A 15,137-nucleotide genomic window follows, 5' to 3' on the forward strand; every position below is an offset into this window, starting at 1 on the left:
GTCGCTGTGTTGAAGGCAAGCTAACACGTGGGCTCTCCTCCCAGGCTGGCATCACCACCACCCTGAACTCTCGCTGCTCTGTGCTGGCGGCGGCCAACTCTGTCTACGGCCGCTGGGACGACACAAAGGGCGAAGACAACATCGACTTCATGCCCACCATCCTGTCCCGTTTCGATATGATCTTCATCATCAAGGACCAGCACGACCAGCAGAGAGACATGGTAAGGAGGCCGGAGGCCGAAGGCCTGCGGCGTTAAACCCTCGTGTGGTTGGAGCCGTTACAGAGTGTAACTGTTTGAACGCGTCTGTTTACAGACGCTGGCTCGCCACGTGATGAACGTCCACCTCAGCGCGCAGACGCAGACCGAGGGTGTCGAGGGCGAGATCCCGCTGACCACATTTAAGAAATACATCGCTTATGCAAGAACGTAAGTGTCCTGGAGTTCATATATTAGTTTGATCACACACACTGTCATGTACTTAGTTTAAAAAATAAATAATAATAATAATTTGCCCATTTACAGTAAGTGTGGTCCTCGGCTGTCTGCTGCAGCTGCTGAGAAGCTAAAAAACAGATACGTGGTGATGAGGAGCGGAGCACGAGAGCACGAGAGGGAGAGCGACAAAAGAGCCTCCATCCCCATCACAGTCAGGTAGATTTTTATTTATTTTAATAAATGATCATGTAAATACGTCTTTTTACCCCAGCTTAAGTACTTGGATCTTCTCGCTTCATCGTCTGTCTGATGTTTCGGGTTTTCAGGCAGCTGGAGGCCGTCGTGCGCATCGCAGAGTCGCTGGCTAAGATGAAGCTGCAGGCGGTGGCTGGAGAAGAGGAGGTGGATGAGGCCCTGAGGCTCTTCCAGGTTTCCACGCTGGACGCTGCACTGTCTGGCAGCCTTTCAGGTGGGCGTTGGTCATGTTTTTGGGTCTAGTGGATAGATCTACCTCATTAAAGTGAACCACATTAGCTATTCCATTAAAGAATCTTTTGTTTTTGTTTTTAATTTGCTGGAAGCCAAGTGTTAAGCCTCAGCTAAGCATGCCAACCACATTTTGTGTCCAGGAGCGGAAGGCTTCACTTCTCAGGAGGACCAGGAAATGATCTCTCGCATCGAGAAGCAGCTGAAGAGACGCTTCGCCATCGGCTCGCAAGTGTCAGAGCACAGCATCATACAGGACTTCACCAAACAGGTGAGAACATCAACCTGGGGACACAACAGTGATTTGACTCTGTGCCCAGCTTGTGTTTTGTGTTCCATTGGGATGATTACAGGAATAGTGTTCAGTTCTCTTTTGTCAGTCATGTATAAACAGACCTGAGAAACATTTTTTTACATGCCTGACAAAAGAATCAGTTTTGGTCTGGGTCCTGTTAGTGACCTCTTTCTGTCCTTCCTGCAGAAATATCCAGAGCACGCCATCTACAAAGTCCTCCACCTGATGTTAAGGAGGGGGGAGCTTCAGCACCGCATGCAGAGAAAAGTGCTCTACAGAGTCAAGTAGAGAAAAGTGCTCTATGAGATAACCATATTGTTGTTGATGTAAATAGTTTTCATTTGTGGTGTTATGTTTGCCAGAATAGTGTCTCATCTCAGCTGTAGCTCTGTACAGCAGGATGCATGCCAACAGGGTGGATGAAGAGTCACTGCTAAGATGGTCCTAGTGCTTTGTATCAAGCTAAAGATGTTACTTAATGTCTGCATACCGTGTTTAAAAAAAATAAATAACAATAAAGTATTGAAATTCACATTAAAATGTTGAGAGTATTTCTTTTTTTTTATTAAACAGATCATAAACGGAGACACGATTTGATGAATATACACAAATGACAAGTAAAATCACTGCTTTGGCTTGGAGTTGACAGATTGTCCAAATTTCAGTCATGATTTCTCTTTCAGAGCCAAACTGAGTAAAGTGCAAAATGTGCATGTCACACACTGTATATAAAAGATGGATGGAGCCTTTGTAATCCCACTCACTGGTTAGTGACGCCTCAAGTCTTGCAACATCACAAAATGTAATTTATATTCTGCAAGAACCATCGACGGTGCAAAATATGGTTGTAGCTTCTGGGTTTGGAATGTGAAGCAAAGGTGGAAGCACCTTTTAAAACTACAATCTCTTCAGTCACCACCAGGGGGCGACACAAACAACCTTTCATGACTTTGCCAAACACTTTCCGGACTTTTCTGTGGTCCTGATCACTGGTTTGAGGTCATATTCAGAAGAAAATTGAGTCATTTTTCTAAATTAAGAGAATTCCAAGAGGAACAAATAGGTGATGTAACAATAGCTCTTTTCATCTTTATCTGTATGCCTTAAACTGGTGATTGAGACCATGAACCTTCAAGACTTCCTTTTAAAATCATTCATACATATTCTCCTGTTTGCCTTCATTTTTCAAACCCAGAAGCTAAAGCCATGTCTTATGTACAATCTATGATTCACAACCAGTATAAGTACAGGTAGAGCCTACAAAGCATACATTCCCACTCCAATAGTGGCCAGCGCAACACACAGTCCCACGGTGAACTGTACGATGGATGACGACGGGAGGACGGCCGCTGGGGATCTGTCTTTGTGCTGGTCCGCACTTTCTGTTGCAACACTCAGCATTTTCTGCAAGTCATCAAAAACCTACGAGAAAACAAGGGGTTAAAAAAAGGGATTGCAGCGTGTTGCAATGTTGAAGCGTGTTAGCTTCAGTTCCTCTTTCAGCTGAGTTCACTGAGAACTGTGGAGCAATTCTTGGTGTCATTTTTGGTCAGGGCTTGCACAGAAAAAATTCGTCCTGAGGTCTCTCACCTGTATGTTCAGCTCAAAGGCCTGCACGGCCTCCTCCAGCACCGCGGCCTTCTCCTTCTCCGTCAGCTCGATGCTGTTCATCCGACTCCTGTACAGCTGCTTGAAACGGTTGGGGCTGCTCACACCGGGGAAGTGGAAGAAGGAAAGCCCCTCTTTGCTGCTCAGACCGAGAGATTTCTGGGTAATCTTTCCCAGCACTTGTCCCCCTGAGAGATCACCGAGGTAGCGAGTGTAGGCGTGGGCCACTAGAAGCTCTGGGTTCTCTCTGCCGATCTGAGAATGTAAGAAGGGGGAAGTGTTGCGCTGGTTCTTGTGCGCTCTGAGTTATGAATCATGAATGACGTCAAAACGCGGTGCTCACCTGTCGCAGTCTCTGGCCGTATCTCTGTGTGGCTGCAGGGACGATCACTCTCTTCCTCCACTCTGATCCAAAGAAATGCTCCAGGTCTCTTTCCAGTGATTCCACACGGGAAAGCTCCTGAGGGAAGTAAATTGGTGCAACGGCTGGATGGGAAGCATTCCTGTCCATCTCATCTTCCAGAGCCCTGTAGATCTCGTAGAGGGAGCACAGCAGGACCTAAAAGACGCATAAAGATAGACATCCACTTATAAGAAAAAAAAGAAAAGGAACAGAAAGTGGTTTGTGTATCCAGCCACTGTGCACACTTCACCTTATACTGAACCAGAGTGATCTCTCCCTTTTGGTAACTCAGCATCAGCTGTGTGTTTTCAGCCCTCACGTGGTTGTCCTTAGTGGCTGCTTTAATCTGCTCTGATAAATCGCTGAGCCAGAAGGGAAACACAGAAAGGGAGCAATCATTCAACATGTCCTAAAATGTCTTTAAGTGCAAAAGCTGCGAATTTCCAGTAAAGTGATCTCCCATACCTGCCGACTTCTCCTGTCTCATTCTTTCTCGCACTCTTCATCGTGTCCATCTGTTCAAATGGTTTCATTGGTTTAGTATAGGTACACAAAATGTAAGAGTGTACATATATAATGCATTTCACTCACATTCAGTAAAGTGTAGTTGAGTCTTCGATCCTTAGAGCTGGCGGCTGTCAGCGTGTCCGGTCAGTTCCTCTGAACGGTTGCTCCTCAGTACATGGCCTCGCAGCTCCCTCCCTCCTCTTTTATACAGCTGTGAAGCTCCAGCTGCTGAGTCAAATGAGAAGTGTGATTGCTGAGTCATGCTTCACATGACAGGGGAGATGTGGACACAGCAGCAATATCAGAAAACATGACGAGGCATTAAAGCTTATTTTCTTGAATCATGTTTGAGCTGGCTTTGGCTACATGTGGCTACAGAGTCCTTATGGAGAAACAAAGTAGCATGTAATGTATTCTCAAAACCTGTAGCTATTATCTGTCAATTGTTAGCATTTTTGTTGTTGTTGTTTTTTGTTTTTTTCCATTAAAAAAAAACATCTATTAACAGGGGACAGAGCAAGAGGTCTTGAACTTAATGTCACAAGAAGCTACACCAAGAAGCCCCAAAAAGACGAGGAGCTTATTGGCTCCAAGTTTGCCTCGCAATATAAGGGCCCCCCGAAAAAATCTGCTGGCTGTATAACTTCTAATAGTTTAGAAATACATTTTTGTAATTTGTTCATGTAAAAAGTGTGTAGTAACTCTTGTATAGCTACAACACTGAAAGGCACAATCAAGCTTTATACACTACTGTGCAAAACCACTTTACTTCCAAGGAGACAGACTTTCTTAGTATTATTTCAGTAGTTCTCCAGGCTTTCTGCAGGTCTTTAAAAGCTGTTCTTCTTTACACATTGTCTGCTTTTTCACTTATTTCCAGTCCAGTCCTGTTACCTGACTATATTCAGAGGATTTTCTTTTTTTTTTTTTTTAAGTAAGCAACTTAACACTGATACCTTAAAGATTTGAGCATCTAGCTCAAACCGTGAACCATTTTTGTATCTGCATAACACAGACAGCTTTGAAATTGTATCTGTAGACACTTTGTTACAAGCAAAAAATGAGTGGCAATATATCTTATGACGTGAGAAATATAAATTTTAAATCTTTGCTTCGATGTTTCATCAATATATACAGATGAGGTTGTATTTAAACAGGAAACTAAGCTCTGTGGATATTTGTTAGCTCTAAAACATTAAAATTCAAGGCTGAAAGCAAAGACAGCGGCAACAACAAGCAAACTTTCGCACATATGAGTATCTTCTTATCCATGACGTCCGCTACCCAATCAAAAGCTAGCAGTACTGCATCGCTCTATATGACCACTCAATGATAATGAACAAAATTTGGCAAAACGTTGCCTAGAAATAATTAAAAATACATTTTAAAGTAAATTAAGTTATTTCAGAAAGATAAATTAGTTTTAATAATTTAAGGAGAGAACTTTCCATTTGGAGGTATTACACACAGACATATAAAGTAGTGAACTGCTGACTAAAAGCTGTTTTAGCCGAGAACAAAACAGCTGTACCATGTTTTTAGGGAACTTTACCGGAAGTGATGTCAGAACAAAGCAGTCCCTGCCAATTGAAAGTTTACCGCCAATAACTGCGCAGAAGAAAAAAAAGAGAAAAAACGAAGAGGAAACAATAACTACTTCACTTTCGTGACGCCAAAGACTCTCTTCACGCGAGGAGTTGTGTCTTTAAAAAAAAATCCTGGATGGCTACGATGGCTTCCGACGACGAAGCTGCTCCTGAACTGCTTGAAAGCGAGGACGAAGGAGAGTCTGGCGCAGAAAGTTTCCTCACGGAGGACGAACTAGCTTACGACGAGGGGCTCGATCCTGCGGAAGAGTAAGTATACTGTATTTACAAGCTAATGCAGCTTTAGTACGGGCAGAGTTTGATGGTGTTTAGAGCAAGACTGCATGCGCTATAGTAGTCAGGTATAAAAACCTGCAGACCGTAAGCCAGCCATATAAAATATTTAAAAATATTTTTTTTAAAAGTACGTTAATGTATTCAGAGAGAGCTGTGGTTGCATGATAATGCACAGGACAGATTTTTGCACTTGGATAAAACTCATGAATACATAAATGAGGAGTAGAAATGGCATAATATGTAAGTATGGTAGGACACGTGACGTGTGGCAGGAATAAATAATAAAAAAATGAAGTTTTTAAGTGGTTATAACACAGTTGATGGCAGTAGATCAACATGTGCTTAATTGTGTAGGTGTATTTTAGGGGTTTGGGTCAGTGAAATGAACTGATGAAATGAGTGCTATGTTCTTTACTTGCACCTTTGGACTTTATCTGGTCACACTGTGTGTGTGTGTGTGTCTGTGGGTGGGTGGGACGGTGGGGGTTAGGGTTTTAGCCATAGTCTTCATAGTACACATTCTTGTGGGGGATGGGGCCTTCCAGGCACAGGATATAAGCAAACCTACACTACAGGTTTAAGTCTGGATGGGTTGGAGGAACAGCATCTGGCAATTTCAACCATTCTTTATAGTTTATACTGCGAAAGATTTGAACCACAAAAACACTGGCCTGAGATAAATGACCATAATATTTATTCTGTTTCTTTCAGTTATGATGGTCAACAGGATGGGCACACAGAGCCTTGCACCTCTGGTGAAGAAGATGCCAACCACTCTGCTTATTGTGAAGAAGACGGTTCTTCACTCAGTGTAACGAGAGGCCATAAAAGAAAAAGATCTCCACATTCAACAGCCAAATCCTGGAAAACAGAGAACGATCCAGACATTTGTCCGCCGCCTAACAGGTTCGTCCCAGCCCGACCACCCGGACATCAATTGAATTCAAACAACAAACACATGCCGCTGGACCTCTTCAAGCTGTTTCTCAGCAATGAAGCCATTTCAACTCTTTGTGAGAACACAAACAAACAAGCAGCCAAAAACATTGGAAAAGGCAAAAAGTATTCATGGACTGACCTCGACGTCCCAGAGTTCCTAAATTATGTCGGACTCACTTTCTTCTTTTCACTGGTGAAACTGGATAACATCTGTGACTACTGGAAAAAGAACACGATATTCAGTGTGCTGTTTCCGGCTGACGTCATGTCACAGGACAGGTATCGGGTGATATCTTGGAACATCCACATGAGTGATCCCGAGGAAGATGTTGAGAATGACAGGCAGAAGGGAACGCCGCAATACGACCATCTGTTTCGATTGAACCCCCTAATGGACACCATCAAACACGCCTGCAATACGTTTTACCACCCTAGGCAGAAGCTTCTGATTGATGAGAGGACAATAGTGAGGAAGAACCACGCTGGAATGATTCAGAAAGGGGCAGCAAAACCAAACAAGTTAGGTTTCAAACTCTTTGTTCTGTCTGACAGCAGCAACGGTTACATCTTGGACTTTGCTGTGTACACTGGAAAGTCACGGTTTGAGTCAGGCACTGGGCTTGCATACGACTCTGTTATGACCCTGATAAAGTCTGCACACCTGGGCAGTGGTTATAACCTGTTTCTGGACAGTTTCTACACCAGTCCAAAACTCTTTAAAGACCTGCTGAGCCTCAATGTTGGAGCGTGTGGAACATACAGAGACAACAGGAGAGGCTGCCCAACCACACATTCAAATGCTCTGACAAAAAAGGATCCCAAAGGCACCCTGAGGTGGATCCGCAAACCTCCTGTGGTTTATGTGAAGTGGAAGGACTTCTGTGAGGTCAGCATCTGCTCTACAGTCCACCAGGCGTTCTCTGGACACACCGTGGAGAGGAGAGTGAAAAGTGAGGATGGCAAGTCGACCGTCGGATTCATTCCATGCCCGACACCTGTCATGGAATATAACAAGTACATGGGAGGTGCTGATATGTTAGAACAGTTGACACAATCCTACTCTGTACACCACAAAACATCACGCTGGTACCGTGTACTGTTCTTACACTTCCTGCAGATTGCAGCCACCAACAGCTTCCTGCTTCACAAGGAGCTCTGCAGAGAGAAACACGAGGAACCCATGACTCACAGGGCCTTCCTGGAGGAGCTGACTGCCCAGCTGTGTGGCGTAACAGTCGCCGTCCCCCCTACCAAAGGCCCGAGTGGCCACCTCCCCGTGCCGATCTCCAACCAACCCGATGCAAGCAAGAGGGCCTCGTACGGACGAAGGACCTGCGTGCAGTGCAGGCTGATAAAGAAGGAATATCAGTCTACCCCCTGGAAGTGTAGGGAGTGCGATGTGGCCCTGTGTCTTATTGCAGACAGGAACTGCTTCGAGGCGTGGCACGAATAATGTCGAGATTAAAAAAAAGCAGGAAGGAAGGACTTATGTGAAATTAGTGTAAACAGTTATTTCTCTGTTTCTTGGATTGCTTTTTTTACCCTTAAAAAACAACTCACGTTCTTTAATTTTGTGTTCTGAAATAAAGTTTTCTCACTTTCAGTAGATGCTTGTTTGTTGGTCTTTATGCACGGCAGCACACATAGTTTCCCAAAATGTTTATATACAGTAATATTGATTAAACCAGCCACAGAGGTAATATTGATTACACATAGCTGAAATTTTTAAGTATTTCTATATTAACTTGTTTTTAAATATACAATCATATCAATTATCTAAAAACTATACATGTTATTTTGAAATTTTCAAATATATAAATCAACAGATAAGCAGTGCTTAAATTTATAAGACCACCCAATGTAAGGCTTATGCCACAGCTGCCCTAAATTACCAGGTTTTTTTCCCAATACGTCTTGTGGGCTATAAAATGCCAGTGCTGCTCAGTCACGTGGACATTGTTATGGCCAATGTGTGACCCACCTGCCACTGGGACACAACTTCAACCTCAGAGCAGTAAATTTAGGTCATAGTAATGAGTAATATCACAAACTAACCTGCTCCTGCTACCCATTTTAATACAGTGTTTATATAGATAAATATATGTATATAAAAATGTAACTGTACATACTTGTTAGCGTTTTCAAACTGAATTTGTTATCACTTAAGCCTGCAGTACGTTCGCTGTCCACCAGGGGGCCCTGGCCCACACTGCTGGAAAAGCAGTCACAGATAAAGCTACCCAGCAGTGTGTAGCTGTATAATTAAAGTGCTTTATTCATTAAAGAATAATAATGATGCAATAATTTAGCCTATATTATTCCAAATAGGGGGCACACTGCATCATGAGTACTTTTGCTGTATGGAAGTGTATTATGATGCTAAAATGTTTGTACTTTTACTTACTCCAGATTATGACTTATAGCTAATTGTCTAAGCACGTTTTATTATTTATTTTTTTAGATAAAATTATATCAGACACATTTTGTTATTCCAAACTGTATTTATGTAACTGTTGAGTAATTCCCCATTATAAGAACGAGTCTTTCCTTCCTTTCTCGCCTGCTCCGGTCGTAAACACGCCCCCTGATGCACGCTCCCCTCCATTGGTGTTTGTCATCCGGGGGCGAACTGGGCTGTGCCAGTGGATTTGTGGAGGACTGCTGCTCTCTCTCGCACAGAGAAATCTGTGTAAGATGCAGGACAGTAAACATGTAGCAGCCGTGACCGGATCGACACGCGGTGAACTCCAGATGCTGCGCGTGAAGGATCGAGCCATTTGAAAGGTGAGGTGTGAGGTCTCCGTGTTTGACGACGCTAGCTGTTCTCACATCTGGTTGAGCGGGCGAAGGCAGTGGCTGCATCCTCGACGGAGTGATATAACATCGGCTGGAGAGTTCACGGAGAGCCCGGGATCCTCTGGGACCCTACACCTGTGTCTCTTAGCACGGTTCTACTCGCTTCAGCCCTACTAATGATCGCCTTGGGTTCCCTTTAGGTTTTATACCGAATACGTTTCTGTGGCTTCATGTGGAGCTCCTGCATGGAGCCCGTTCTCCCAAATACCTACGCAGGCTGGGCTCGGACACAGTTAACTTGACCAAACTTGTTCGATATTTTTACATGACAAATACGTTTTATCATAAAATCCAGACTTGTTCTGTTTATAACAATCCAGGTACTATTGAAAATTGTTCATTTATTGAAATAGGTTGGTTTTGTGTGGGGAGGTGGCACATAGGGAGGACGCAAGAGGAAGATGATCAAAATGTTCGATGATAAAAAAACATACAGTGTAGAAAACTGGTTTGGATAAAATTTGTACGATTTTTAGGTTCAGATGTAGTGCCGTGCCCTTATACACATGGATTACATCAAGTGGGACTGCACTGCACAAGAACCTGTAAACAGCTTTGTATTGGAACTGATGATACACCACAGTTGGCTAAAGAAAACTGGAAAAGTGTTGCCTGCACTGATGAGTCTCAGTTTATGCTTCAGGATTCAGAAGGCGCGGTGAGAATTGGAAATAAACAACATGATCCCTCCTGCCTAGTGCTAACGGTTTTGTGGTGTGATGGATATTGTCTTTGGGCCCCTTAGTAGCTGCTGAGCATTACTTAAATGTCATATCCTACCTGACTGATGTTGCTGTCCGTGTCCATTCCTTTATGACCCATCTTCTGACGGCTGCTTCCAGCAGGATAACACAAGATAACAAATCATGTCGCAAATAATCTCAAAAGGGTTTATAAAAGTCGAATGTTTCATTGTTATTACCTATATATTCATCGTGTTAATATATATATATATTTTTACTTCCATCATTGCCTCATATTCATCAGGTTATGGATCCGAGCCTTCCTTCTGTCATCCTTTTCATCCTGATTGGCTATGTTTTAAGCTCTTTTGATAACCGCCACCACAATGTCACCCGCCGGTACGACTACTGCGTGCTTGGAGCCGGCCCCGCAGGACTGCAGATGGGATATTTCCTCTCCAAGGCCAGGAGAAACTATGTCATCTTGGAGAGGAACTCGGGACCCGGCAGCTTCTTCAACAAGTAAGGAACTTTGGGCGAGCTTTCAACAAAACACACGCGTTATCCTCCCGTATAAACTCTGAGGGACGTCTTCTCTGCTTTGTTTTGTGCATGGCAAGGTTTCCCAGGCACAGGAAGCTCATCAGCATCAATAAGATCTACACCGGAAGGGGGAACCGAGAGTTCAACCTGCGCCACGACTGGAACTCGCTGCTGAGCGATAAACCTGACCTCCTCTTCAAGAGGGTCAGCGATGAGTTTTACCCGCCCGCTGACGCCTTCCCTCAGTACCTGTCCTTGTTTGTGGGGGAGCTAGGGTTGAGGGTACAGTATGGTGTTGATGTCGGGAGGATCAGGGCAGTGCAGTCTGCAACGGGAAGACACTACATCCTGACTGACCAACATGCGTCAGACTACACGTGCAGGTATTTTGTCTCTTGATGATCCTCGGAGGAGAAATTTGCATTGGTTTGGATTGTTCTGTTGCACTCTTGTCCTCTCTCCGTCAGCATCCTCCTGGTAGCCACGGGCCTGTGGGTTCCTCACATGGTGGACTTTGTCGGTGCAGACCTGGTTGAGGGCTATGAGTCCATCTCCACTAACCCCGACGACTACAAGGACCAGGCCGTGCTCATTCTGGGAAAGGGAAACTCTGCTTTTGAAACAGCCCAGAGCATCTTAGGAAGAGCGAGTCGGGTGCACATGCTCAGTTCCAGCCCCGTTCGCCTTGCGTGGCAAACGCATTACGTTGGAGATCTCAGGTAAAATAAAGGATGGTTTCAAAACAATCATTACTTATTATGTCCCATTTTATTTCTTAAACCTGCTCCCCTGCTTATCCAGAGCTGTGAATAATGAGCTGATAGATACATATCAGCTGAAGTCCCTCGATGGGCTGGCGGAGGCCCGTCTGGAGAAGATCGTTATCGCTCAACAAAAGGAGGAAGACAAGAGGAGACTGGGTGGAAAGAAGAAAGAGAAAAGGAAACAGCTGTATCTCACGTTAAATAAGTACATGCACAGTAGGAACAGTTTTGATGCGACACAGGAAGAACTGCCGGGGCATCACATCGACAACTTCCCCATGCGAAAACCCTATGATCGAGTCATCCGATGCCTCGGATTCCGGTTCAACTTCAGCATATTTGACAGGTGAAGGTTGATGTTATGTGCTCTTCTTATTCTATCTAAGCACAATATGTAAGATAAGCCTGCTCATATCGTATTAAAAAATTCTCCTAAGCTCCGCCTGCCCACCGAACAGTGAAAATGCCAAAGGGAGGTTGCCTGAGTTGACGCCCTGGTACGAAGGGAAGAACACCCCGGGTTTGTTCGTGCTGGGAACTGCATCTCACTCCAGAGACTATCGCTCATCTGCTGGCGGCTTTGTGCATGGATTCCGTTACACAGGTGACAGACTGCTGTTGTTTTGTGACATTTTGAAATTCCCGTCACCGTTTGTTAAAGGCACCGTGGCATCAGATGATCTATTGCAAATGTAGTTGGTACGACAGAAAAGTGAATTTTGTGCCAGTTCGACCTGTGATCAGGATGATTTTAACATGAACTGTGTTTTGTCTAACACAGCACGAGCTGTACATCATTTACTTGAACACCGTTACCACAGGAACGCGTGGCCATCAACACAACTGTTGGCAACACATTTGCAGTCGTGGATTCTGAAGCGGGTCGACGAGGCCTCGGGGCCATACCAGATGTTTGAGGTGCTTGGAGATGTCATACTTCTTCGAGGGTAAGTATTTATTGCATGCTTGCTTGTTCCAGCTGTTCTCTTTTTTCCACTCTTGCTCATTCATGCTTATTAGGTTACATGTCCTGATAGTCTCAGAACTCATACTGACTTTTGGGGGGAGCAGCTAACTTTTTGGGGCATCCCTTGTAGTCAAAGGCCACTTTTACAAGTAATAAGTATGCAGTCTAAAACATGGGTATCCATGATCTGATTCTACCTTCCAAAAATTGCAGCACTGTTCCAGTTTTCTGTTGGCAAATTCTGGTAAGCTTGTGTAATCTTTTCCTCAGTTTCCTGTTCAGGAGTGGCAACGTTTTTCTTCTGCTGCTGTAGCCCATTTGCTTCAAGTTTTTACATGCTGTGCATTAAGAGATGCTCATCTACATATCTTGGTTGTTACAAGTGGTTATTTGAGTTACTGTTGTCATCCTATCGGCTTAAAGCAGCATCAACAAGGCATTTTTAGCCAGAGAACAGCTGCTCACTGGACATTTTCTTTAAACCCTAGAGATGGTAATGTGGGGAAAATCCTAGTAGATCAATACTTTCTCAAACACTCAGTCTCAAACACTCTGACACCAGCAACAATGCGATGTTCAAAGTCACTTAAATCACATTTCTTCCACATTCTGTTGCTCAGTTTGAATTGTGGGAGCTCAAAGTGATCATGTCTACATGCCTAAGTTGCATTGTCAAACAAATGTGCTTGTATTGTTGAGAAAATGTTTTTATCCTTGATTCTAATCTGCTGTTTAGCCTGTTTTACACTGCTGGAGCTGCAGCTACTAGAACAGAATACCTGTTTAATCAAATACATTCATTTCACTCTGATCTTCGAACAAACTAAATTGATGTCCAGTTCCTTCAATATTAGGCAGTTATTGTCCTTCTTTGCCAGAAGAGTAAAGTCTCCAAACTATGACACCGCCTTACATCATCACAAGAAACAAAGCTGCAGTTCTTGATATTCATTATATATTTTATTCTCCTTTCTACTTGACTCTAAGGTCTCACTGTGAATACTTGGAAGAGTTTCCACTCCAGGCCCTGCCTCAGCTTTCCTCTCTTTCTGGCCACGATGTCTCCATGCATGGACTAATAGTTGTAGTCATGCAATATGGGAAGAAGAAAATAGACTATCTGGGGCGCAGCAGGGCAGAAACAGAGTGGACTAATGCTTGGAAATCCAACTTTCTTCACCCTGTTTTATACTACTATAAAACACTACCTTCTGGTGAGTAGGAATGGTGTCACCATCAAAAAAAGATTCGCTGTATACTTGACAGGTAAAAAATAAAATGTGATCTTTTTTCCCCCCCAGTGGAAGAAATGAAGCTACGTCCCAATGGCTGGCCTTTACCGCGCCCCCAAGCCATTCATCACATAGTGGAGGACTTCCTCACAGAATGGGACGCTCCAGTATCTCACATCCAGCCACTGCGACGCTTCCTGGAGCACTGTCTCCAGACTGACCTCAGGGCCTTCTATGCAGGTAACGCACACATTAACAGCTTATCTGGCAAAAAAGAATGGTATGTTCCTACTTTTTCAGTTTTTAAATTTTCCAGAGAAACACGTCTAAGAAAAGAAGTACACCTGTGAATAAAGCATGCTTTCAGTTTAGGTTTAGGTAGCTGCTCTGCACTGTGTTGGCAATGGTATTGAAGAAGATAATAGTGAAGGTAATAATAGTAAAAATCACTTTCAGAAAGACATCTACTGTAATTTAATGTATTCCCTGTGTAATCCATTGTTCTAAATTTAAAGGGAATTAAGAAATGATCAGACAAATAACATGACTTCTTTCAGCAGCTGGCGGATTGACTCATTCCCTTCTGTCCTCCGGTTTGTCAGAATCCTGCTTCCACTTATCCCTCACCCACCGCACGCCACCACTGTTTTGCCAGCAGGGATACCTGAAGCAACAGGGGATCCCTCGCAACAGCCAGCTGCGACAGCGCGTTCATGACGCAGGACTGACGCACACCGAGCAAGACGTAGGCACATCCGATGCTGACTCGACATTTCCAAATTACCTGGCACCAGCTGGAGCATCCGTATCTTCAGGACTGAAACTTGACTTATGATTGTTTTACCTAAGCGTGCAGCATGCACCTGTAAGATTTTTCAGAATTGCTACCTCCAGCACTTGCAGTCATTACCTCCACGAGGCCAAATCTTTTTTGGACAGAATGCCATCCTACAGATCTGTGTTTCCCAACCTGTTTACCGGCTTGAAACAAAGCAGTTTTTCTTAGAGTTCTGCTGCTTGATTGTTTCAACCAAAGACTAATTCTCCCTTCTTTATGTTATTAGTATTCAAAGTATTAAATAAAACAAAGAACTACAATTATCCTTTATTATATCACGTTGATATATTTCCTATTCTCTAAGCTGACTGCTGATGCTTTAGATATATCATGTGACCATCATTGGGAGTCAAGACCTGCAGATTGGAAACCACTGCTCATCACTTTAGGGAGAGGTACGCTGTCCCATAAAAGCTCCCAAGTAATTATTTTCACAAGTGTTTGTATACAGGATGTTGTGTGTTATTTTCATATCATGCAGATCTATATATCATGTAAAGCTCTACAGGTGGAGGGTGGGTATCACAAATATTTATGCATAAAAATTATGGTAAATGATTAAACAAACATCAAAAAGGAAACTCTAGTTATTTTTGTTTGGTTTTTTTTATTTAAATTATTGGCTTTTGGGTAACATTAGTGCATTTCTCAGTGCGCATGCCCAGCGCAATCGTCGGCCCAGCACTGGGACAGTTT

The 15,137-nt window shown here is 43.6% G+C and overlaps 4 protein-coding genes across 5 annotated transcripts in view; 3 read left to right on the forward strand and 1 right to left on the reverse strand.

The window, feature by feature from the left end:
• mcm5 (minichromosome maintenance complex component 5) overlaps positions 1 to 1,750 on the forward strand; it is a 4,864-nt gene extending 3,114 nt beyond the window's left edge. Inside the window, exons 8-13 of the mRNA XM_005738118.2 lie at positions 26 to 221; positions 316 to 428; positions 525 to 653; positions 764 to 906; positions 1,067 to 1,194; positions 1,405 to 1,750. Coding sequence (XP_005738175.1) covers positions 26 to 221; positions 316 to 428; positions 525 to 653; positions 764 to 906; positions 1,067 to 1,194; positions 1,405 to 1,506 — 811 coding nt within the window. The 3' untranslated portion in view covers positions 1,507 to 1,750. The remainder of the gene's footprint in view (positions 1 to 25; positions 222 to 315; positions 429 to 524; positions 654 to 763; positions 907 to 1,066; positions 1,195 to 1,404) is intronic.
• A 2-nt stretch (positions 1,751 to 1,752) lies between these two features.
• hmox1a (heme oxygenase 1a) lies at positions 1,753 to 3,929 on the reverse strand. The gene is made up of 6 exons (XM_005738018.2): positions 3,821 to 3,929; positions 3,695 to 3,744; positions 3,480 to 3,591; positions 3,170 to 3,385; positions 2,809 to 3,081; positions 1,753 to 2,640 (listed from the first exon to the last, which is right to left on the reverse strand). Exons 2-6 carry the CDS (start codon positions 3,742 to 3,744, stop codon positions 2,476 to 2,478), a joined length of 816 nt encoding a protein of 271 aa, XP_005738075.1. The 5' UTR covers positions 3,821 to 3,929; the 3' UTR covers positions 1,753 to 2,475.
• Positions 3,930 to 5,195: 1,266 nt separating this feature from the next.
• Positions 5,196 to 8,164, forward strand: LOC102195620 (piggyBac transposable element-derived protein 4). The gene is made up of 2 exons (XM_005738019.1): positions 5,196 to 5,592; positions 6,331 to 8,164. The coding sequence occupies exons 1-2, from the start codon at positions 5,459 to 5,461 to the stop codon at positions 8,009 to 8,011; spliced, it is 1,815 nt and encodes a 604-aa protein (XP_005738076.1). The 5' UTR covers positions 5,196 to 5,458; the 3' UTR covers positions 8,012 to 8,164.
• A 994-nt stretch (positions 8,165 to 9,158) lies between these two features.
• On the forward strand, positions 9,159 to 15,016 carry foxred2 (FAD-dependent oxidoreductase domain containing 2). Of its 2 annotated transcripts, none has more exons than XM_005738020.1 (10): positions 9,159 to 9,342; positions 10,402 to 10,619; positions 10,718 to 11,023; positions 11,108 to 11,359; positions 11,442 to 11,750; positions 11,842 to 12,008; positions 12,186 to 12,351; positions 13,359 to 13,585; positions 13,673 to 13,843; positions 14,164 to 15,016. In XM_005738020.1, exons 2-10 carry the CDS (start codon positions 10,405 to 10,407, stop codon positions 14,436 to 14,438), a joined length of 2,088 nt encoding a protein of 695 aa, XP_005738077.1. In that variant the 5' UTR covers positions 9,159 to 9,342; positions 10,402 to 10,404; the 3' UTR covers positions 14,439 to 15,016. The 2 variants fall into 2 exon arrangements, with proteins under 2 accessions (XP_005738077.1, XP_005738078.1); XM_005738021.1 differs by having other exon boundaries at positions 14,206 to 15,016.
• The last annotated feature ends 121 nt before the right edge of the window (positions 15,017 to 15,137 follow it).

The sequence above is a fragment of the Pundamilia nyererei genome, unplaced genomic scaffold, assembly GCF_000239375.1.
Source record: "Pundamilia nyererei isolate P.nyererei 1_Seehausen unplaced genomic scaffold, PunNye1.0 scaffold00081, whole genome shotgun sequence".
Taxonomy (NCBI): Eukaryota; Metazoa; Chordata; class Actinopteri; order Cichliformes; family Cichlidae; genus Pundamilia; species Pundamilia nyererei.